This window comes from Trichomonas vaginalis, chromosome III, assembly GCF_026262505.1.
Source record: "Trichomonas vaginalis G3 chromosome III, whole genome shotgun sequence".
NCBI lineage: Eukaryota > Parabasalia > Trichomonadida > Trichomonadidae > Trichomonas > Trichomonas vaginalis.
In genome coordinates this window covers 8,611,321-8,634,257 of record NC_067205.1, presented here as the reverse complement: position 1 = coordinate 8,634,257, position 22,937 = coordinate 8,611,321, and the positions used below count along the sequence as shown (strand labels likewise).

General features: G+C 32.9%; 7 protein-coding genes and 2 pseudogenes across 9 annotated transcripts, besides 8 other annotated features; 4 read left to right on the top strand and 5 right to left on the bottom strand.

The window, feature by feature from the left end:
- Positions 1-9,597: part of a mobile genetic element that runs on past the window's edge.
- Positions 158-958, bottom strand: TVAGG3_0666090 (integrase core domain containing protein family; the record flags this gene model as incomplete). The annotated part of the gene is made up of 1 exon (XM_051242173.1): positions 158-958. One exon carries the CDS (start codon positions 956-958, stop codon positions 158-160), a length of 801 nt encoding a protein of 266 aa, XP_051088760.1.
- On the bottom strand, positions 1,263-1,673 carry TVAGG3_0666080 (ATP binding; the record flags this gene model as incomplete). Its single annotated transcript, XM_051242172.1, has 1 exon — positions 1,263-1,673. The coding sequence occupies one exon, from the start codon at positions 1,671-1,673 to the stop codon at positions 1,263-1,265; it is 411 nt and encodes a 136-aa protein (XP_051088759.1).
- Positions 5,982-6,379, top strand: TVAGG3_0666070 (annotated as a pseudogene). The gene has a single exon. A coding segment is annotated over exon 1 (398 nt).
- On the bottom strand, positions 6,379-7,231 carry TVAGG3_0666060 (annotated as a pseudogene). The gene has a single exon. A coding segment is annotated over exon 1 (853 nt).
- On the top strand, positions 7,281-7,542 carry TVAGG3_0666050 (uncharacterized protein; the record flags this gene model as incomplete). Its single annotated transcript, XM_051242171.1, has 1 exon — positions 7,281-7,542. A coding segment is annotated over one exon (262 nt), but the record flags the coding sequence as incomplete, so codon positions are not given.
- On the bottom strand, positions 9,592-10,251 carry TVAGG3_0666030 (HNH endonuclease family; the record flags this gene model as incomplete). Its single annotated transcript, XM_051242170.1, has 1 exon — positions 9,592-10,251. The coding sequence occupies one exon, from the start codon at positions 10,249-10,251 to the stop codon at positions 9,592-9,594; it is 660 nt and encodes a 219-aa protein (XP_051088757.1).
- Positions 9,598-10,251: a mobile genetic element.
- Positions 10,252-10,873: 622 nt separating this feature from the next.
- Positions 10,874-12,394: a mobile genetic element.
- Positions 12,395-13,779: 1,385 nt separating this feature from the next.
- Positions 13,780-14,022, top strand: TVAGG3_0666000 (uncharacterized protein; the record flags this gene model as incomplete). The annotated part of the gene is made up of 1 exon (XM_051242169.1): positions 13,780-14,022. The coding sequence occupies one exon, from the start codon at positions 13,780-13,782 to the stop codon at positions 14,020-14,022; it is 243 nt and encodes an 80-aa protein (XP_051088756.1).
- A 1,764-nt stretch (positions 14,023-15,786) lies between these two features.
- TVAGG3_0665990 (uncharacterized protein) lies at positions 15,787-17,168 on the bottom strand (the record flags this gene model as incomplete). The annotated part of the gene is made up of 1 exon (XM_001314094.2): positions 16,276-17,151. One exon carries the CDS (start codon positions 17,149-17,151, stop codon positions 16,276-16,278), a length of 876 nt encoding a protein of 291 aa, XP_001314103.1.
- Positions 17,169-20,068: 2,900 nt separating this feature from the next.
- Positions 20,069-20,110: a mobile genetic element.
- Positions 20,111-20,363: 253 nt separating this feature from the next.
- On the top strand, positions 20,364-20,813 carry TVAGG3_0665970 (transposase-related family; the record flags this gene model as incomplete). Its single annotated transcript, XM_001314095.2, has 1 exon — positions 20,364-20,813. A coding segment is annotated over one exon (450 nt), but the record flags the coding sequence as incomplete, so codon positions are not given.
- Positions 20,364-21,267: a mobile genetic element.
- Positions 21,268-21,719: 452 nt separating this feature from the next.
- Positions 21,720-21,908: a mobile genetic element.
- A 364-nt stretch (positions 21,909-22,272) lies between these two features.
- Positions 22,273-22,314: a mobile genetic element.
- A 506-nt stretch (positions 22,315-22,820) lies between these two features.
- Positions 22,821-22,937: part of a mobile genetic element that runs on past the window's edge.

The window sequence follows — 22,937 nt, the reverse complement described above, 5'->3', positions numbered from 1 at the left end:
AAAATAAAAAAATAAAAAAAATAAAACTAACTTTATTTTTTATTTCGGGAAAAATTCATGAAAATTCAAGAGGTGAAAAAAGAGGTGAAAAAACAGGTGAGATCTCACCTCTTCACCTAAATTATATTTTTGTCTGATTTACATCTAATGAAAAAGTTTAGAAGAATTTTCTTATTCTTTCTGGCATATTTTTGTCTTTCCAGTACTCCCGCTCTAATGGTCCCAGATGTGTTGGCTTCGACTCTCTCAAGTTCTTAGATGGTATAACATCTTCAACACCTCCTTCATATCTTACTTTATAAGTGTCATCGTTTGTGTTGTAGCCAAGTATTTCAATAACCACTCCTCGCTTTGCTTCGTCAATGGTTTCAGCAAGTTTGCCATTACTACTTTCAACTAATTTATGACGAGGATAAAACGCAATAGAGTCGTCGGCAGCTTTTATAAGATATCCATTACCTTGCGTAGAGTCTACAATATAATAATTTCGACTTAACCTTAAACGTTTCTTTGTCAACGGTTTGTCGTCAAGAACTACACGAACTTTTGTTCCAGGAATGAGGGTAAATTGTGTTGAATTTCTGATATTTTGTGTTTGGCTTCGTTTCTTTTGTATATACTTTTCTTCTTGTTGTTGTGTCATTGAATTTGGTGTATGTCCTGTTGTAAAATGTGTTGAGGAATTATATACTTCGAGAAAATGTTTCATTGTTTCTTCGGTAAAGTCTCGCTCTTGGTTTAAATCTCTGAGAGTCCTTATGAAGCGGTTTATGATGCCGAGTATGTTATGGTTATGGTCTTCAGTAGTGTAGTGAGTTATGTTATGCTTAATGAGAAAATCTGTGATTTCATTGTTGAGGTATGCACTGTCTTGGTCTGATGTTAAAGTACTTGGGTTATGTTCTGCTACAAACTTTTGTAAAACTCTTAACACTTCACGAGTTCCTTTATTTTTCATTGGATATGCATATGCTTTACGAGTGTTAACATTAATGAAGATGAGGAATGGTTTATGTCCTCCTTTTCTGCTTTGAATGAGAGTGTCAAATTGGTATGCGTCAGGAGCGTTGGAGTAAATTGGTAAAAAGTAGTCGTAAGGGTTTATTTTTGTTTGATGTACAACATTTTTGTCAAAGAACCTTTTCACTTCAGCTCTGTTAGTAAATCCCCAACTCTTTGCAGCTTCATTGAACTTCTTAAATGACCTCCATGGATGTTGTTCGAATACTTCTTTCAAGCTCATTTATGTAAAGTTAAAGAGTTTAACCAACTCGTATCCAAGCGTGCATTGTTATATAAGGAGGCATATAATCTTTTCCATTACCTGCTGGGTCTGTAATACCAGCTACAACATGTGTATGATTTCCTGCAGTTCCACAGAAAATACCTGTGCTAACATCTTTGGGGTCATCTGAGATATCATATCTATGCATTCCCTGTCTATCCGAACCCGCTGCAAGATTTGTATAACCTCTTTTTGTTATTGAATGTGAATGGTTTCCTTCCACAGATGTTCTTCCACTGAACCTATGCATATGTGAAGGAAGGTTTTCAATACCTATTTTCTTTGAACCTCCCATCTTCATTGACTGCGTATTAGTGTAGAATGGAAAACTGTCAACTATTTCATACCATCTACCACCAAATAAAGTGTTTGGATTTATTGGATTCATAGACGTATAAACAGCTCCTATAGGATATATTAAATCATATATGCTCATAACTCTATAAACATATTCTAAAGAACTTATGTCATTAAATACCATTTGGAATGTATCTCCCGGATGAAATGTTGCATTTGTTCCACTTTTATAATGTAATGTTAGTTCAATAGAATTATCCAAGAAAAATTCAAAAGTATCTGGTTGAAGACCTCTAACAAATTCAAATGGAGTTGCTGGTTCACCATTTATAATTTCTGTTGTAAATGTCATTGTATCTGGTTTCGAAAATTTCTTTGTTAGTTCTGCATCCACATAAGTTTTGTCTGCTTTCTTATCTAACATTGCGGTAGTTCATATGCTTCAAAGTTTCTGGCATGACTTCAATGTCCTGCAACTCTTATCTAAATTGTTAAGAGTATCTTTTACGCTTGTACTTGGATTCTAAAGGTGCACTTGAACCAAGGTCAAAGTTCAATATTATGTCGTCTGCTCTAACAGTAGTGAAGGATTTATGTGTATGGTTCTTGTCAGCTTTACTGTCTAATGTAGCTTGAAGTTCATTTATATCGGAGATGTTGTGTTTATGAGATTTCAAAACTTTGTTCGTTGCTTCGAGTTCAACTTTGTCAGCTTTACTTTTAATAGCATCTTCAAACGTTATTTTTGCCTTAACTCTCAAAGTAAATCTTGGTTCAACTAATACACCGTTAACATTGAAAGTAGAGGCATAAATTTCACCGGTATAACCAAATGCTTCTGGTGCTTTAGCTACATCATACTGTACAGTACAGCTTATGTCATAACCTTTAGCACGAATGTATTTATATCTTCTTTCATTAACATTTTTTGTCTTCGCTTCATCACTTCGTGTTAAATATCCATGGTAGTCCGTTATAATCTGTTCGTCTGAAGTTATATAATGAACATGGTTCTTGTCCGCTTTACTATTTAATGTAGCTTGAAGTTCATTTATATCGGAGATATTGTGTTTATGAGATTTCAAAACTTTGTTCATTGCGTCAAGTTCATTTTGTCCGCTTTACTATTTAATGTAGCTTGAAGTTCATTTATATCGGAGATATTGTGTTTATGTTCTTTATCTGCTTTTTCGGCTAATTTCTCTTCTATCTCATTTATTTCAAGTTCATGCCTACCACCACCTCCCGAAGAAGTATTTTTCTTCAGCTCTTGAAGAACGTCCACTTCGCCATCTTTGGTGTCAATAATGAGACTTTGTGTTAAAACCTTTCCTGTCTTAATGGATGTTTGTAAAACTTCTTCTTCACCGTGTTCGGGGTCATGGTCGTCATCATATCTTGTGAAATCAGAGATGTTGTCATACATTAAGCATATCTGTCTCAAAAGTTCTGCTATTTGAAACTGGAACGAAAGATATACAGAACTTTCATCATCTCCTAAAGTCAAGTCTGCTTTCTTAAGTATTTCTTGAATGTATGCAATGAGAACAGAGTACCTTGGAAAATATTCGAACAATATTTCATTAGCTGTTGGTTTTGGTGGTTCTTCTGGAGTTTCTGTTGTTTCAGTTCCTTCTGTAGGTTCTGTTGGAGTTTCTGCATCTCTTGACTTCAATGCTCTTGCTCTCAAAGACCTAAATGTTAGAGCACCGGTTTTACAAAGGACTTTATAAATGCTTTAATAGTTCCTGGTAAGTTATTGTTAGCATTAAGTAAGTTCCTTATGCTTCCATCATGTACGTCCATAGCACTATGTAAAAAATCTATACTTTTCTTGTAGTCAGCAATAGACTGACTGTGATTTTTTAAAGATTTGTCAATACCTTTAAGCCAATCTTCATGCATGTCTGATACTGAGCCAAGAATATCATTTGCTTCCTTTAGTGTATTTTGTGCTTGTCGTAAAGTATCCAATCCCGTACGTGCATTGTTTGCTATACGTCTTACAGTATCTATTTGACTCCTTGTTTCTTGCATCCAACCAGATAAAGTTTTAATAGTATCCGAACCATTTGAAATGAAGTTCAAAGCATTTTTAACGTCATTTAAAACTTCTTCACCAAGTACCGCCCATATCTTTCCGATTTGGTATTGAAGAACTCCATATGAAGCAGCTGTTAAACCAGTATTTATAAGGTCCCATATCCATGATTTAGCAGTTTTTCCATCCTTTCCATCCTTTCCATCCAAACCGTTTTCGCCTTGAGGTCCTTGTATTCCTTGTATTCCTTGTATTCCTTGTGGTCCTTGAGGTCCGGTGTCACCCTTCTCTCCTTTCAGTTCATCTTTATGTTCGTTATAATATTCTAATGTCATAAGGTGTACATCATTACTGCTACCAGCAACGCCGAGAATTTGTTTCTCATTCATGACTAAATTCTTTAGGCATTTAATGTTGTCGTCAAATCGAAAGCTCTTTAACAATTCAATGAGAACATTCAGTACTTTCACTAATGAGGCATCTACTGTAGAATTTATATATTGCACCGTTCCATCATTTATGATAGGAACTTTGCTTGTTGTAATGAATGGGTCATAAGTGTTAAAAGTATCGAAATCAATGACTTTTTTAGTTTTTCCATCGTCAATGACTAAATCATTGCCTTCAATGGTTAAAGTTGAGTTTTCGTTTACTAGTTCATGTGCTCTTTCTGCTTCATTTGTTTCATACGCATTGCAGCAATAGTCATATTTTAATGAGAATAAAATGTTGTTCTATTTGCAAAGTACAGACCCAAACGAATACGGGACAGTAAAGCTACAAACAAACTTAGGTCTCAGAATGAAGCGCTTGCTTTCAGAGTTGTTGACTTCAATACTATCGCAACTTTTGTCATAACAGATGAAACAGATTTCATAGAGATTGAAATAGATGACAAAAGAAGTGTTATAACATTTCCTAAACAGAGCAGAGTATAGAATAGATAAAATTGCTGGAGTCATAATAATCTCATAAATGAAGAAACTATTGACAACATAGATGTCGAACTCTCTTCTGAGGGAACATTGAAGTTCAGTAGCAAGAAAGAGTTTAAGATAACACGAATGAGTCATAGAGTTCAACTTCTTTTAGGAGCATACCATATGACATTTCCTTTGAAAAGTGTTGACAAAACGATTGAGATGAAATCTGTTCCATACGTATGTTATGGCAATTGTTTGTACATTGAGTCAAAAATAGCTAATGTCACAGGCATTTCAGGAGTTAATAGTAAAGGTTCAGTAGAGTATAAATCTTTCTGTTATGCAGTAAATTCAATGTTCATTCCAAATGTTCCTGTCATAGCAACTCATTTAGGTAAATGGATTCGCATTAGTCCTCATAATTTGAAAGACATGCATTCAGACTTGTTGACTTTCAAGGAGAGCCTGTAGAACTGAAGGCACCAGTGCGAATGACTGTTGAAGTTGACTTTTTAGAAAATATTAAATGCAACAGCTTACAAGAGAACTCAGAGCTAAAAATATAAAGTATGAATGTTATGTATTAGGTCATGAACTTTGGTTATTGCTGTTTGATGAAACAAATGAGTTAGTTATGTCAGTCAAGAGAACAGAAAAAGGCGTCAAAGGCGCCGAGCGCAAAGCGCTATATTGTGTTAGTGAAAACTGCACCAAGTCAATAAGATTAGGTTTGCATTATGAAGATGAGTTCGATACTGTTGAAGAAGTTTTGGACAGATATTACAAATTGCTTTAATTTACTAAAACATATTTCAAGCAAAGTTTAATATTCTGTTGAAAGTTTTGTATACTCGTTCGAATATTTATACTTAAAACTCAACTCCTGTAGTTCCTGGTGTTTCAATGATGCGGATGTTACCTATTTTCATGAATGGTGGCGTTTGACCACAGCATTCGATTTCAGGGTCGAGATAGTCAATGACACATTGTTTCCCTGTTATTCGTGAGATAACATTTTCCAAGGTCCTCCTTTGTTAGAATTATTTGGTTCTTACTTATAAGATTTGTCAAAAGCTTCTTATCGTCTTTGAGTAAAATTGTTTGTATAACTGAAGAAGGTAATGGTCTACGTTATCTGAAGGATTTGTTTGAACATTTGTGTAAGGATTGTCGTTGGCTTCTCTTGAAAAGAATTTGGTCCAGTGGTGGATACTCTAACTTAACATCTGATGTAGCGTTAGCGTTTGAAGCTGTGTTTAAATTCACGGATTTCAGCTCTGGTTCTGGTTCTTTCAAACACTCTGAACTATAGTTCTTTATGACAATATTGTTTGTCGTTCGTGAGTCAACATTTGATGTTGGTTCAATTGGAACATTAACGGCACCAGCTAAGATGGATTTGCTTCTCATTTCATATAGAATAAAAACCTTTTATATGTATGAAATGAACAATATACTCGACAAGGGTTTGAATGTAAAGCTAACGAATGAAAATATTGTTGAATTCACTGAGACAGGTGCTGTGTATAAAGATGTAGAACTACTGAACAAAAGAGCTAAGGGAAGAAGCAGGAACATGAACAAAGGGTGGAAGCCTATAAAAATTTATGTCAACGATGGCTCAGGAGGTTCAAACATAAAGTATGCAGAAAGTTATAGAGTTTATGCTCTCAAGGTGAAAAGCCTTCATTTAAGAACAGCTATTCTAACGCATATCCTCAAAAGTTAACAGATGGAGAAGTGGATGATATGAATGACAGCAAAAATATTAACAGAAATGGCGACAGAGATGCATGGAATTTGTTTACCATCAGTCAGTTGAAGGTTAAACTTTAAAACAATGTTGGTCGTTCCCATGGAATATTTTTGACTTTAATGGTATTAGTCATGATATGAATCTCAAGGTATGAACGAGGAGAGATGAGAGACTTATATGCTTCCAAATTTCTTCAAAAGGTAATGTTATACCTGACTGTTTCCAAATGAGTTCAATATCATAACGTGAGAAACCTTGAAAGATAACGAAGTCAGTTATGAGACGTTTTATGTTTAAAGCTAAAACCTCCATGTTTGCATAAGTATTGCTACAGTTAAATGGTAATGTCTGACTTTAGTTATGATGTTAGCTAATGGTGAGTCAGGCTTTGAAACTAAACCTTTTCCGGCGAAGTCGTCGCAAACTAACAAAGTATTTGAAGGATATTTTTTGAAGGGGTATTTTGAAAGTTTTGACAGAATGTAGTTTGTAAGTCGTTTCATATCGTAAACTCCTGAGTATTGACGTAAGTGGTGTTTGTCAATAATTCTTTCCATCTCCTCAGAAGTCTTTTGCATTCCTGACTGTATAAATTCAACGATGGCATAATATTTTCTCTTACGTCGAATGTAACGTTGAAGAAATTCAATGAGTTCACTGTCTGGAACTTTAACGACAGAGGCTTGAACTTTTGACATAAATGTTTTCGCTGTTGAATCCATAGAGTCTGAAGTTGCTGATATAATGATTTGATCATAGTAAGAGTCGTTTCCTAAACGCTCTGTTATGAGTATATGACGAATTAAATTAAATGTCTTACCTGAACCCATCTTTCCACAATAGAAATACACACCATTTGAACAGAATTCATAATCTTTGCTGAAAGGAAGAATAAGAGAAGAGTTAAGTTTGTCTGTAGTTTCATTCATGTCTTCATCTACGTCATGTATTAAATGCTTCATTTTATCTCCATTAAAAATGCAAGTCAGAAATATTCAGAACATAGCACCGAGTCTAACTGATAAGAGTATAAAGATATACTATGAACATGTTATGATGAAACCAACCAAAATTCAAGAAAGTCAGTATACTTATGAATATCCAAGACACTGGGTAGAGTATGTAGGAGGTGAGAAAGCTATTGAAATCAGACAGGTTCGAAGTATTCCAGCAGGAAGAACAATATTATTGAAGAACTTTAATGTTTTGAGATATAATGATGAAACAAAGAAGCAAGATAGTTTCCCTGTTGCTGTGTATGTGAACTTAGATACAGGAGATGACATGAAAGTTTTTAACACAAAGCTTCAAATGGTAGTGAGAGAACAACTGACTGCGGAAGGGCATCCATTACCTTCAGAAGTTACCATAGCATATAATTTTGAAACAAACTCAATAGATTTTAAAGTCATCTCTGCAAAGAAGTCAGGATTTACATTTAATGAAGCAGATGTATATTCGAATGAAAACTTCAAAGCTATTGCATGGTTAGATAATGACGATTGCTTTAAGAAAATATTTAAATTCAGTGACTCAAAGATGTCAATAGATGACCTTCGTGGAATCTTACCATCGACGTTTACAGTTGAAGGTTCAGCAGGATTGCTTACAAGATTGTCAATTGGTGGTATTTGGTCTCGTGAGAACATTGTTATAAAATCCAGTATAAGTGAATTTGCTGAAGAATCTTTATTATGTCTTTCAAACTACATGTATTCGCCACCGAAGCATTATAGTATAACAAACTTTGTCAGTAAGTTTAACATAAGACTTGTCGAACCTTCTTCAATGAAAGATGTTGTGCTACTAAAGATGGAAAGGATGGACTCATTATTGAGATGATTTTAATTGCATATTAAATGAGCTTGTTCTTGAAGGTCATTCATGATGAAATAACTGTTGTAGAAGATGTTAGCAATTGTTCAGACATTTTATTGAGAATAGATGATATAAGAAATAAGTTAGATAGACCGCAAAGCGGTGAGGGCGAAGCCCGTGAGAATGTTTATGTTTCATTGACTTTCTCCAGTAACGAGAACTTTTATGAGATAATATTGAAGAGAGATGATTTTTAATATGGTGTAAATGGTAGCTTGGGCAGCTTTAGGCGCAATGGGAACAAAAGCATTAGCATTTGGAGCAAAAGCACTTGGAGCTTATGACGCAGTAAATAAAATGAGTGGAGGAAGGGTTTCAAAGACATTAGATGCAAATAAAGGGAAGATTGGAGGCTGGGTTGCAAAGAAGTTAAGATTAAATAAAATAGGGCTCATAAATAAAGCATCCAATTTGGTTGCGACTGAGTCAGAAAATGCTTTAGGAAAGGACGACGAGTTTGCAAAACACGCAAAAGACTTTAATGACCAGATGAAAGGTGAAACAATGCATTTAAATAGAGTCGATGGAACTAAAGAAAATGTTTCTTCTCCACTAGTAGTTTATCCATACGGACCTTATGGAATGTATGGAAACCCTTATGAACGACCATTTGACCCATTGACTGGTGGAAGTAACTGGTATCATTACGACGAAGAAGAAAAGACAGTCAAGTTGGAGACAGACGTGAAGAAAGCAACTAAAAAGAAACCAAGGAAGAGAGTTATAAAACAATGAATTCAACAGGGTGAAAAAAGAGGTGAAAAAACAGGTGAGATCTCACCGCTTCACCTAAATTTATTTTTGCGCTATGTTTTCATACGTGTGGGAGTGGTGATATCATTTATTTTTAAGTTTATTTTTTATTTTATTTTTATTTTATTTGGATGTAAATGACGAAAACTATTGAGATAACAAACTACAACGGTCATGAGTTCAAGAATTTGTTCTTCGTTCCTCGTGAAAATACATTCTATCAGATACGAGGGAGAAAGGGTAAAGTTAGTTTGAGCGTTTATGACAACAAACATAATGGAAAGTTTATACAAGCATACGATACAAACGGTAAGCGTGTTTCATTAGCTTTGTCAAAACTTACAGGTATAAACTATGACAGTGATTTTGACCTATATGAAGAAGAAAGTGAGTCAGAAGATTATGAGCTGTTATGTGAAGCACAGCAATGGGAGGAGTTGCAATACTTTTGTAAGTGAGAACGCTTATTTTTTACATTAATGAAGTCGTTTGTGAAAACGTTAGTGAAGTGAAGTGGTTGGCGGCTTTGTAAATATTTAATGTTAAGTTAGTGTTGTCGTTTGTGTTGTAAAATATATGTTAACGGTTTTGTAAAGTGTCAAATTCACATATCAGGGGTAAGGAGGCGCGCAGTGTCTCCGTACCCATGATAGTTATACTAACTCTTGTTTTCTGTATCTATCATACAAACATAAGCAGCACCTGTTTTTGTAAAGTTTATATGAAGTTTTCGATAGTTAAGACCTGTATAATAATAGAATGCGTCTTCATTCTCAACATAGTAGTAGAACTCAAACGAATGTTTACCATAATCTGTTATTTCAACAGCTTCGTCAGATATTTCATCAACGAACTCATAAACTATATCGCCATACTTGCTTTTATTTCTATTGTTTTCAGATCTAGAACACCAACGAAGGTTTGAGATTCTGTTGTCCGTTCTATCATGATTTATATGGTCTATTTCTTTCAAATTGTTTGGATTTTCAATCCACTGTTCTGCAATAATTCTATGCTTTAAATGTATTTTGTTGTTTAAACTAAGCACAATATAACCATAATTATTTAAGTATTCACTCATAATATGTTTGTCTTTCTTTCGACGAATAGTAAAAGGATATGTCGTACAAATCTCATAATCTTCATGATTTCTTAATGTTTCCCATTGAGTTTGTTCCCCACTAACGTTCTCATTGACGTCCTCAATATCTTCTTCCTCACTGAACTCGTCAATATTTTCACTAGCTCCTTCTGTAATGTTTTCATCGGCATTGTCATTGACTTCTTCTGTAATGTTAGATGTTGTTGTTTCGCTCATGTTCTTTCACTAATGTTAAAAAGTTATGTTGTACGAATTTTGAACAGAATTTAGAGCAGTTATGAAACAATGAAGTACTTTTACGCTATTGAAAGGAACTATGAGAGTGAAGTACATGACAGCAATGACAAAAGGAACTAATATCAAACCTAATGAAATCGCTCACGAGGACATAGAGCTTAACAAGTACTTTGTGGAGTATCTTATAAGTGAAGAGTATGTAAGACCTTACTTCATGTTTGACAGCATGAATGAGGATGTTATTTCATGGTTAAAGAATATAAGCAATGTTTTCGGTAAGTACGTCATAGATGACAAAGGTCTTGTTGTATTTTATGAGACAGCAATACGAACACAGGAACTAATGGATATTATGCACTCAACAGCAAAGAAAGGATTTAGTACTATTGGCATGAATGAACATTGCAGGAATGACATATACAACCTATGCTCACGAAAGCCTTACACAAAAGCAATACAAATGATAGAACATAAGTGTCTAAGGTCAGCAAATGAAATCATTACTGTCAGTGGTTATGAAAGAACTGTTAGCAAAGATGAGTGGAAACAGCTATTCATATTAAGGAAGGACGTTGCTGAACTAGTTAAACCTGTTGCACAAACATTGTTTCAGATAAGACCAGCAATGACTAAGAACCCTTTGACCTTACTCAATGGGACCATAGAGGTTGAAGATAATGACATGAAAGAACTAGGAATGAATGAGAGAAGTTGTGAAGGATGTTTGAGTCAAAACACATGGTTCTTCAGAGCTGTTAAGAAACTTAGTAAAGAACGACAGAAATATTTTATAGAGAAGTATTGCAAAGGATGTGTAAATGAATTGCTTGAAATAGAACTTAGAGACACTTTCACACTAAAGGACTTGAGAAGAAATAAGTACATGAGTGAGGACGGTATTGACATAGCTAGTGTTATAAATGACTTAAGAAGATGTGTTGTCGTTATTGACGGAGCACGTATGACATATCTAGTGAAAGATTATGATGGAATACGAGACACAACAACACTTGTGTCAGTAGATAGCAAGGAATTCAATAAGCTCATGAAGAGTGTTTATGTAGGACGTATTGAGGAGAAGGATGTGAACGCACTGATGATTTATGAAGCGGGTCAGAACAAGAACTATCTTATGAAGTCAGGCATGAGATTCTTTGACGAAAGAGATGACATTTACAGCTATTTCAGAGGATATGAGTATGAGGTACTGAATGAAGTAGATGAAAGCGTTATTGAAGGATATTTGAAACATGTTCACGATGTCATATGTAATGAGGATGAAGAGCTTTATGAGTATGTTTTGAACTGGTTCGCCTACATCGTTCAAAATCCTTGTGGAAAGACTGGAACAGTACTTTTGTTAATAGGAAAGCAAGGAACTGGTAAGAATGTACTTAGTAATGTTCTATGCGAGCTCATTAGCAAGTACGCCAACAATAATATAACGGCAATAGAGAATGTGGTTGGTAGATTCAATGCTGCTATTGAGAACATGAAGCTCATCGTATGCAATGAACTAAGCTCATGCGATACGTCTAAGGTCATGAACCACGACGCACTAAAGTCAATAGTAACAGAGACTCAGTTGGACTTAAATCAGAAGTGTCAGCCAGTAAGAAAGATAGAGAATGTTTGTAATATCATCATGATATCTAACAACTTCAACTCAGTAAAGATTGACAAAGACGACAGAAGATTTGTTGTCATTGACGTAAGCAGCAGATACAAAGGAAATTACGAATATTTCTCAAATCTCATTGAAAGCTTTAATGAAGAGTTTTATTCAAACTTACTGACGTACTTCATGAAGAAAGATTTAAGTGAATTTGATGTAAGGAAGATACCATTCACCAGGGCTAAACAAGAACTCATCGAAATGAACAAAACACCTTACCAAATGTTTTACGAGGAGTTCTATGAAAAGTTTGTATCCGGATGGAATTGTACAGAGTGCTACAGAAGATATAAAGAATTTGCGAAGGAGAATGAATTCTTTGCATGTAGTTCAAATGTATTTGGTGGCAAGATGAGAGAATTTGTGAAGAGAAGTAGAAAGCGAGACGGTTCTGCAAGAAGTTATATTTACGAAGCAAGTATGATATTAGAAGGTCGTGGAAAGAAAGAAACAGTGAATTATGAGGAAGTGCTTGAAAAATTCATGGAGTACATGGGAAGCAATATAACATACAACAAAGACATATACAGTGAGTTTAAGTACTACTGTGAACAGCATGAGATTGAAGTAATGAGTAAAGGAGACTTTGAAACGCTTATGAAAGACAGTGAGGAGGTCATACATGAGAACAGTGATGAAATAGTTCATGAGAACAGTGAGGAGGTCATACATGAGAACAGTGTTGAAATAGTTCATGAGAACAGTGAGGAGGTCATACATGAGAACAGTGTTGAAATAGTTCATGAGAACAGTGAGGAGGTCATACATGAGAACAGTGATGAAATAGTTCATGAGAACAGTGAGGAGGTCATACATGAATGCAATGATGAAATAGTTCATGAGAACAGTGAGGAGGTCATACATGAATGCAATGATGAAATAGTTCATGATGTCGTTCGTGAAGAAGCCATTGCAACAAAGAATGAGATAAAGGATTTCATAGAACTTAACAAGGAGGAGTTTAAAGAAGGCTATGAAGTGAAAAGATGTGAAGAAGATTTCTTGGCGTATTTGAAGAAAAAGAGACTAAAGCCAATGGCTCAAAATAAGTTTCAATCGATGTTTGAAAAGAAACGTTTGAGCTATGGTGGTGTAAGAAGCACATATTACTTTGTTAAGAAGTGAGGACATTTATTTTTGTCGTTAGTGTTGGAGTTTGTGTTTGTTGTTAGTGTTTGTCGTTAGTGTTGGAGTTTGTGTTTGTTGTTAGTGTTGGAGTTTGTGTTTGTTGTTAGTGTTTGTCATTTGTGCTGAAGTTAGTACTTGATGTTAGTGTTGGAGTTTGTGTTTGTTGTTAGTGAGAGAATAAATTAAATCATGAACTTTGCCATGGTCTCTGTCCCTAGTAGTTTTCATTAAGTTCTGGAAATAATGAAAGTCATAAACTTTGCCATGGTCTCTGTCCCTAGTAGTTTTCATTATCTCACAGAGTTAATGAAAGTCATACTTTCTATCAGATGAAGCATGCAGATGAACATAACGAAAGTTAGTGAGTTTGCCACGAGTTATGAATAAAATATTGGCATATTAGATGAGATAGTTGATGAAACAGATGAAGATAAATTAAATCTTGGACTTTGCCACACTCTGTCCCTAGTTCCTCAAAATCCTTGACAACGTTGCTTAGAAATTTTGGTTCAAAACCTCATCTGATTTTAATCTGTTATGCTACCTGTTAAGTTTCGCGAGATTATAAATGTCATGGAGTTATATAAAAAGGAGGGACAGCTAGGGACACTGGAAGTACTTGTAAGGCTATCTGTTAAGATTGCATGAAATACTAAAAAGTCATGAAATCCATTATCGCTGTGCTAGCTTCACCTTAGAGTAAAATGACGACTAAAGTCACTGAAGCAATGAAACAAAAGTTTTTGGTAGAATACATTAAATCAGGAATTATTCCAGAAGGTTTTTACATTCATACTATGAAGGATGGTAGAGTTCAGTTTAGAAAGATAAAGCAACCATTAGATAAAGAAGGAATTTTGAGAAAGATTAAACTTCATGAGGACAACATTGCTGAACTTAAGAAGAAGTTAGAAGAGTTGGAGAAAGCAGACGACAGTGAGGAATAAAGCAATGAATTCAACAGGGTAGAAATGAGGTTAGAAATCGGGTTAGAAATCGGGTTAGATCTCACCACTTCACCTAAATTTATTTTTGTGCTATGTTTTCATACGTGTGAGGGTGGTGATATCATTTATTTTTTATTTTATTTTTTAAAATTATTTTTATTTTATTTGGATGTAATGACAGAACAAAAGCAACTCATACAAATCAAAACATATAACAAACATACATTTAAACATTTATTCTTCCTTCCTGAGCATAACATGTTCTTTCAAATACATCCGAGACCAGTTGACTTTTCATTGACTGTTTATAAAGATAGAAATAGTTATATCATTAAACCATACGATGACGAAGGTAAGTTATGTAAATTGTACGTTAAGAAGTTAGAGAAAGTTTATGGCTTCAAGTATGACTACAATAGGGTTAACACTGATGATGAAGATATTGAGGAAAATTTATGAGAACATTAGTGAAGTCGTTAGTGAGAACGATAGTGAGGTGAAATTGTTGGCGGCTTTGTAAATATTTAAGGTTAAGTTAGTTTTTGCGTTCATGTTGTAAAATATACGTTAACGGTTTTGTAAAGTGTCAAATTCACAAGTATTGGGTAAGGTGGAACGCAGTGCCACCATACCCAAGACTAGTATACTAACTAATTTATGCTTAATAATGGCAAAATACTTAGTTGTGAACAACTAATCAAGCTAGAAAATGCTTTTTACATACTAATAACTAGGTTAATTACAAGTTAAATGAACATCCGAGTTTCTTTATTAGAGAATAAGGAATGTAGAGTTATTTAAGATATTCTATGAAATATATGTGTTTCTACAGAGGTATGTGACTCATTCAAAATGTTATCTAACATGAACAAAAGTTGCAATAAGTTATATTAAATTATTTATTATTATACTAGTATAATTACTATAATTCAATTCTTACAATATGCTCAAGATGATTTATAACATTACTCATATCAAATCGATTAAATTTAATTTCAAAATGAAATTTAGAGTATTACTCAATAGATTATGTCAATAATTTATCATTCCAATACTGTGTAACAAACATTACAATAGCAGAACTTCATTAATTCTATATTTTTCTCAGACACATGCTTTAAGCGTTTATAGACTAACTTTATTGCTAAAACTTTAATATATAGCTAGTATCTCAATGCTTAATGACATTTTTACCGTTTCGATGTTAATTTTTAAAATTGAAGTATTATTAATTGGAAAAAAATAACTCTATCTCTGTATCCCTATACTTACAAATACGTGGTATTTAATATTGATTAATTTGATTTAGCTACTTGCGTTGTATTTTTTGAAATAATTGCAATGCAAATTTGAATTTCTGATTTGAACAATTTTGCTAATCTGACCTTGATTTGGGGTGGATACTGTATAAGTGGTGTAACTGCTACAATCAAATTATAATTATATGCGGAGTTATTTATCATTTTAACCCATAGTATACGTTTAATAAAAAATCCCGTGTTGCCCAAGGTATTCAATTCTAACCCCTGTTGCCCAAAAGTACTCAATATTTGAGAGGAATTGAATAGTTTACACCCGTGTTGCCCCCGTGTTGCTGCAAAAAAATAAAACCCGTAGAAACATTATCATGAGTTGATTAAATCTTTGAGCTAGGTATCAATGATTTATGCATATTTACACACAATACAAACATTTAAAGTACGTAAATGCGAAGTTAAAATGTCAATACTTTTGTCGTTACTAAATTATACACAATCAGATAAGTATGAAACTGTATTTCCTTAAAAATCTTCATATACAATCAAATATCATTGGAATAATCTAGGAAATGCCGAAATTTCAAATTGAAAAATTTTATATAAAAGATAGTGTTTTATTCTATATACTTAAAATCTTACGACCTTGACAACATCGTCATATTCCTTCAAGATATCCTTTTGTACATCAATCAATTCTGAAACAGCGTCTGAAATCTTTGTATTTAAACTGATCTTTGACAGGCAGTGTTTTACTGACTTAATCCAAGCCTTGGACTCTCTGTAGCTGTAATATTGAGGAGAATGAGAGTGAACTAAGTAATATTTGTTGCCATTACTTGATTTGACGTTGAATGTAAGGATATTGAGGCTCGGTCCAAAGTCAGCATTACCAGATACACTGAACATGAAATCTTTTACTGGTCCGCCCATTTTGAACTCTCCAATTGAAGAAAGAATGGTAAAATGACCTTTCTGGACTGTTCCTGCGAAATAGTTATCCAAGTATCCTCTCAATGAAGCCCATGGAGCACCTTTTTTGATCTGATTTCTTCATCAATGTTTGCAAAGTGTCGTTCTCTGTAACATTCTCTGGTATTACATTGAAGTTAGAGTAGTATTGGCCTTGCGTGAGCTTGTAATTCTTCTCTGCGTAAGGACGAGTTCCAAAAACTTTCCACATGCCTGATTTGCCGAACTTTCCGTTGAAAGCAGACATAGAAAGTATCTGGGACGCAAACAAAGATTCAGTAAATCCATGTAATTTGTCGTCTTTTTGATTATAAATCTTGAAGTCATTTTTCTTCAGGTTTTCGTACATAGTAATGATGTAAGGATTTGTTGTGAGACGTGGGCCATCCTTAGAAGCATAGCGGACAGCACTTTCATCGCATGGTCTTGATGGTAAGTAATAATTAGCAGCTTTGATCTTTTCCATGAAAGGTTCTAATGTATTTGGATTCAATCCTATCTCAGGTATATCTCTGTTCTCTGCAAGAAGCTTGTTGAAGTAAGATAATGAACCTCCGTCTAAAACGGAGTGGCTGCCAACAATAGCAACGGCATCCTCAGCAACTGCAATAGATGCTAATGCTGTTGTAGGCTTTCTTGTACAATGCAAGTCGACGTATTTTGCTATATCAACAAGGTTTTTAATTTCATCTGGGATTTTGAATACAGGAACATCTCTTTTTTGGAACACAAAGTCTCCATTATCGTAGTGAGTATGCAAACCAGCAAATGATTTACATAATTTGTCTAAAACAGCATCTCGGTCATTTTTGCTGTTGCAACGCCAAACTCCAATCACATTAACATTTGGTTTAAACCACATGGTCTCCATTCCGACAGCTGGACGTCTCTGGATTGACATTTTCAATTAAGATTTTGAATGTAAAATTTCAATTAATTTGAAAGGATGTGAATTCATATCTTTCATGATCGTAAAAGTGACAATTGATTAGTTATTCACACTTTACTGGCATCAAAGGTGTCAGTTCAGTTATATATGTTCAACACCCAGAGTCTAATTTATATGTTTCACATTGTAACTTTGAAGATAGCTATAAATCCTCTGATTATACTTATAAAAAACAAAATTTTGGAGGTGTATGCATCATCCACAATGGAAATAATGTGTCATGCAGTTTTACATCATTCTGTAATTGTAAGAGTGATTACATGACTATGATTTTTACAATTAATCAAAATAAAATCCAAAATTCACATTTGTTTAATGAGCTGAGTTTTTTTGGATGTTCCTCTAATCAATACTTAATAGTAACGGATATATCACCCGCTTATTTTACTAATGATAATTCTTCTCAAGCAAAACTTTCTTCTTTAGCAATATTTCATTCTGGATGGAGTTCAGTAGGCGGTAGTTCCAAGTATTGGACATTGACAAACAATACATGCTCATCTCTTCTTTGCCATTTTAATTTCCAGATAAATTATGATCATTTATTGATAATTTCGAATCAAAACGAATATATCATATATTACTACAGTTCAAATGAAAACTATATTGTCAATAATTCGATCATTGTTGGGAATAAAATGCGAAAGAGTGGAAGTGGAACGCTTACACTTAACTCTTGTATCTATGATACAAAAGGCGATCTAGTCATCAATCCAAATTGTATATCTACTAATGATTTTAAAACGAATGTGAACTTTCCTTGCATAATTTATTACAAAAACGTATGTAGTGACGTTAAATTCTACGCTTTATCGAAATACTTTTTTAGTTTTTCATCATTTATTTTTATTCTCATATAAAATCTTGTTTTTTATTTTTCTCTATGGAAAAGTGACAAAATGTAATCGGCTATGATAAGTTATTCAAGCTTTTCTAATATTAAAGGGGATAATTCAGTTATTTATGTTTCACACACAGACTCTATTCTTGATATTTCACATTGTAACTTTGTTGAATGCTTTAAATATTCATATTATACCTATAAGCAACAATACCTCAGCGGTGGTTGCATTCTACATTACGGAAATAATATATCTTGCAAGTGTGTATCCTTCTGTAAATGTGGTTGCCCATATAATGGCATGTTATTAACAATAAATCAAAATAATCCTAAAAATTCCCATGTTTATAGCTATATAAGTTTTTATGATTGTTATACATCTTCGCATTTAATTCTAACAGACATTACACCAGGTTTTTTTTCAAACGATAATTCATCGAACGGAAAAATAGATGTTGGTACCATTTTTCATTCTGGATGGGACTCTATTGGTGGTAGCTCAATATTTTGGACGATATATAATAATACATGCTCTTCACTTCTTGGACATGACAATAGATATATAAATTATGAATATATTTCTCTGATTTCTAATAATAACCAATATCTCATATATTTTTTTAAATAATAATGAACATTATTATGTATCGAATTCAACTTTTATTGGTAATAAAATGGGAAAATTTCATTCAGGAACATTAACTTTGAAGAATTGCATATACGATAGTAATAGTAATCTTGATATAGATCCAAGTTGTGTTTCTGTACAAACTTACAGAACAAATATCCATATAGATAAGATAAAAAATGCACTAATGCTCTGGAGCATTACAGCTGTATATTTTCCACGAATTTTATGTTTTTGTATTTTCTTCTTCTATAAAATCTTCTTCTTTCTATCCTTCTTCTCAATTTTGAGTTTTCTATTCAATTTTTATCAACAAGAGAAACTTTAAGAATATGAATTTTAGAGAATTTTTAAATAATAATAAGTTCAAATAATTGAATTTGTGATCGTAAAAGTGGCAGTTGATTAGTAATTCACACTTTACTGATCTCAAGGGGACCAATTCTGTTATTTTTATTGAAAATTCAGAGTCTAATTTACATGTTTCGCATTGTAACTTTGATGACTGCTATAAATCATCTTATTATAAATATAAAGAACAAAACTTTTCCGGAACATGCATTATCCATAACGGAAACAGTATATCATGTAGATACATATCCTGTTGTAATTGCAAAAGCGACCAAATGTGCTTAATATTATCCGTTAACAAAAATCAAACGGGAAATTCTCATATTTATAATGAACTCAGCTTTTCGGAATGCGTTTCCCCAAAATACCTAATAGTAACAGATATTTTCCCTGCTTATTTTACCCATACCAATTCATCACACGCAAAAATATCCGATTTAACAATTTTTCATTCAGGGTGGGGTTCAAGTGGTGGAAATTCAACTTATTGGACATTAAATAATAATACCTGCTTTTCTCTTCTTGGCCATGCGAATCTAGAAATTAATTACGATCATTTGTCATTAATTTCTAACTCAAATGAATATCTGATTTTATTTTATGGCGAAAATGAGAACTACTTTATATCGAATTCTGTAATTATAGGAAATAAAATGGAAAAATTCCACGAAGGAACACTCACTCTCGATTCATGTATATATGATACAAATGATGATCTTGTAGTCAATCCAAATTGCATATCCACTAATAATTTCACAACTTATATTCAAGATACTTGCGTAATCTTTTACCAAAACGTTTGTAGTAATTTAGAATTCTATACTACTTTCAATTTTCCATTTAATATATTATTTATTGTATTAGTTCTTATCTAAAAGTATGTTTGTATGTTAATTCTTCTGCATTTGGATTTTTAAAGCCTGAGCTGGTAAGAATAATTATTATTTCTTAAAAATAATGACTAATTTCTAATGATTAATATGATAAATTGACTTAGTGAGTTTTTTTGAATCGATTTTTTCTCAAAAATATGCAAATTCGTAATAATTTTGTTCCATATTAAGTTCTGTCAAAATGTAAGCTATTCAATTCTATCGTCGGGGAAAGTATCACAAATCTATCAATTTTTTTGTAAAAGTATACAAAAACATATGGTGTTCAATTAGTTTATAATAATATAAATATTAAGATTATCCAAAATAAGAAAAACTAGGTTTTGAGAACACTTTTGAGATGATAATCAAAATATTTTGATTGAAAAATAATATATTATTTATCAGATATAGAATGGATTTTTTCAAATTTAAAAATTCTGAAAAATAAACAGTTTTGTAAAGTAAAAAAATGAACGAAAACTCGAGACCTCGTATTCCAAATGAATGGGTAAGATATATGTATGAAAAACTTGAAAGTGGTGAGTTAACTTACGCAACAGTTTTGAAAAAAGTTCCATATTCTTATCAAAATGTTACAATTTTCAAACAAATTTCAAGAAATACTCTCAAAAAAGCATTCAAAGAAATCGGTGGTACACCAAAAATTAAAAGTGGTCCTCCACAAGAGGAATTAACTCCAGAATTAATTTTGAAGGTTCAGAATTCTTATGAAAATTACAAATGTGGGGTTCAAAAATTGTATTGGACTCTCAATATGAATCCAAAACAATTTCAAATCAGTTACAATGCAGTTATTAAGGCAGCAAAATTTCTGGGAATTTACAAAGAAAAAGATAAAAGTAATCCAAAAGCATATTATGTGGATTATGAAGCAATTCTTCCAAATACAATCTGGCATGTGGATATTCATTTTTTGAAAGAACCAGAAACTTTACCGGTTTATGGAATAATTGATGACAAAAGTCGTTATTTGTTAGCATTGAAATTGCTTCGTAACAAAAGTTCAACAGAAACTTCAAAAGTGGCAATTGCAACAGTTCAAAAATATGGAGCACCTTTCTGTTTCTGGTCAGATAACGGTAAAGAAAATGAGGGAGAGTTCACAAAATTTTTGAGTACTTATGACATTCAAATCAGAAAATCAGCTCCATACATGCCACGTCAAAATGGCAAAATTGAACGCCTCTGGCCATCACTGGACAAAAATGCTCCAAAGTCTTCAGAATTTGAGAGCATCAATCAGGAATTGGAAGAATTCAGGCAAAAATACAATGACATGCCACATGGCGCTCATCCAAAAATTGGAGTTCGACCATACACTCCAAGAGAGGTTTACAACAAATTTAAGAAATGGACCAAGGATGATAAACCGCTCTGGAAAAAATGTGTTAATAAGCAGTGGGAAGTTGAAGAGATTCCAAACTATTGAAATATTCTATATTTTTTCAAAAATTCTCATTCAAATTTGAATTTGGTTTTCAAAATTATGAATAAACATTATTTTTATTAAACTTGATTTTTAGCTCTAAAGAATCAAAAGAATTTAGCGAGAAAGAATATGCAGCTCACATAGGGGTAGATAAAGATATATCTCGAAAAAAATTGAATTTATTGTAAAGAATGAAGAAGTTCATTTTAAGATTGAGTTGATTTTCAACCAAAACGAGAGAGCATGCAGGCAAATGAAATTCGAAAAGTGAAAGGAATGACATATGCAAAAGAAAAGATTCAAATAACGCAAGCGAAATATAGATCAGTTAAAATCACAATAAAATTTCGATCTTTTCTACAGGGAACTAAAGGCTATGAGGCACTGATATATAATCAATGCCTCATAGCCTTTAGTTTGTTATTAAAAACGAGAAAACTTGTTCGAAATTGTTTATCATTTCGAACAAGTTTTCTCGTTTTAAGGAGGGAATTGTTCCTTATGATGCATACATTATAAATATATACATCATAAGGAACAATTCCATCTAGATAGCTAGGAAACCCTAAATTAACTATTAATCTTTGAGATATTTTTTATTGAGGTTAATACGTTTTTCTAAATAATTAAAATGTAAAATTTTGATTATGAAATCATCTCTAATATTTTGGCTCTTTAATATATTTGAATCATGATCTTTGAGAAGAGTTCTCAAAAGTATTCACAAAAGCTATTTTTCCTTGAAATTTAAAAATCCTGTTTATCATATATTACCGAATTCAATTCCCTACATATTTCAAAATATTCTATGAACATTTCAATTTTTGAAAAAAACATATTTTTTCCAAATATATTTATTATCATATTTCTAATAATATTTCCTAAAGCGTCACTTTTTACTTCCTCGACGATTATTTCCCTCTCAAAAAATTTAATAGCTTACATTTTGACAGAACTTAATATGTAACAATTTAGTGAGTAATAGTTAACTAGATTATTTGTACAAATAATAGGACCCAAAATAGCTTTCTTCTTATCCCAGAGATGGTCAAAAACTCGGCGGAGGGTGTGTTCTTCATGGTGGGAATAATTTCTCGTGCGATCATGTAGCCTGCTGTAGGTGCTATTGCCCATTTCATGGCTTATTTTTGACAACAAATCAAGATAAGCCAGAAAATTCGCAATATTATAGTGAAATAAGCTTTTATGACTGCAACTCCTCTGGATATTTAATTCTGACAGATGTTTCTCCAGGTTATTTTCCAAATGATAATTGTTCAAAATGCCATATAGATGAAGCAGTCATATTCCATTCTGGATGGGATTCTATTGGTGGTAGCTCAATATTTTGGACGATATATAATAATACATGCTCTGCACTTCTTGGACATGACAATAGATATATAAATTATGAATATATTTCTCTGATTTCTAATAATAACAAATATCTTATTTTGTTTTATAATACTAATGAACTATGGCAGTCCCAACGGGAACCGCGGTAATTTACCGAGGTTTCCGCACACCGGTTCCTTTTTTAGGAATTTTTTAGATTAAAAAATATGCTTTGTAAATCATTTTTTGTAAATCGGC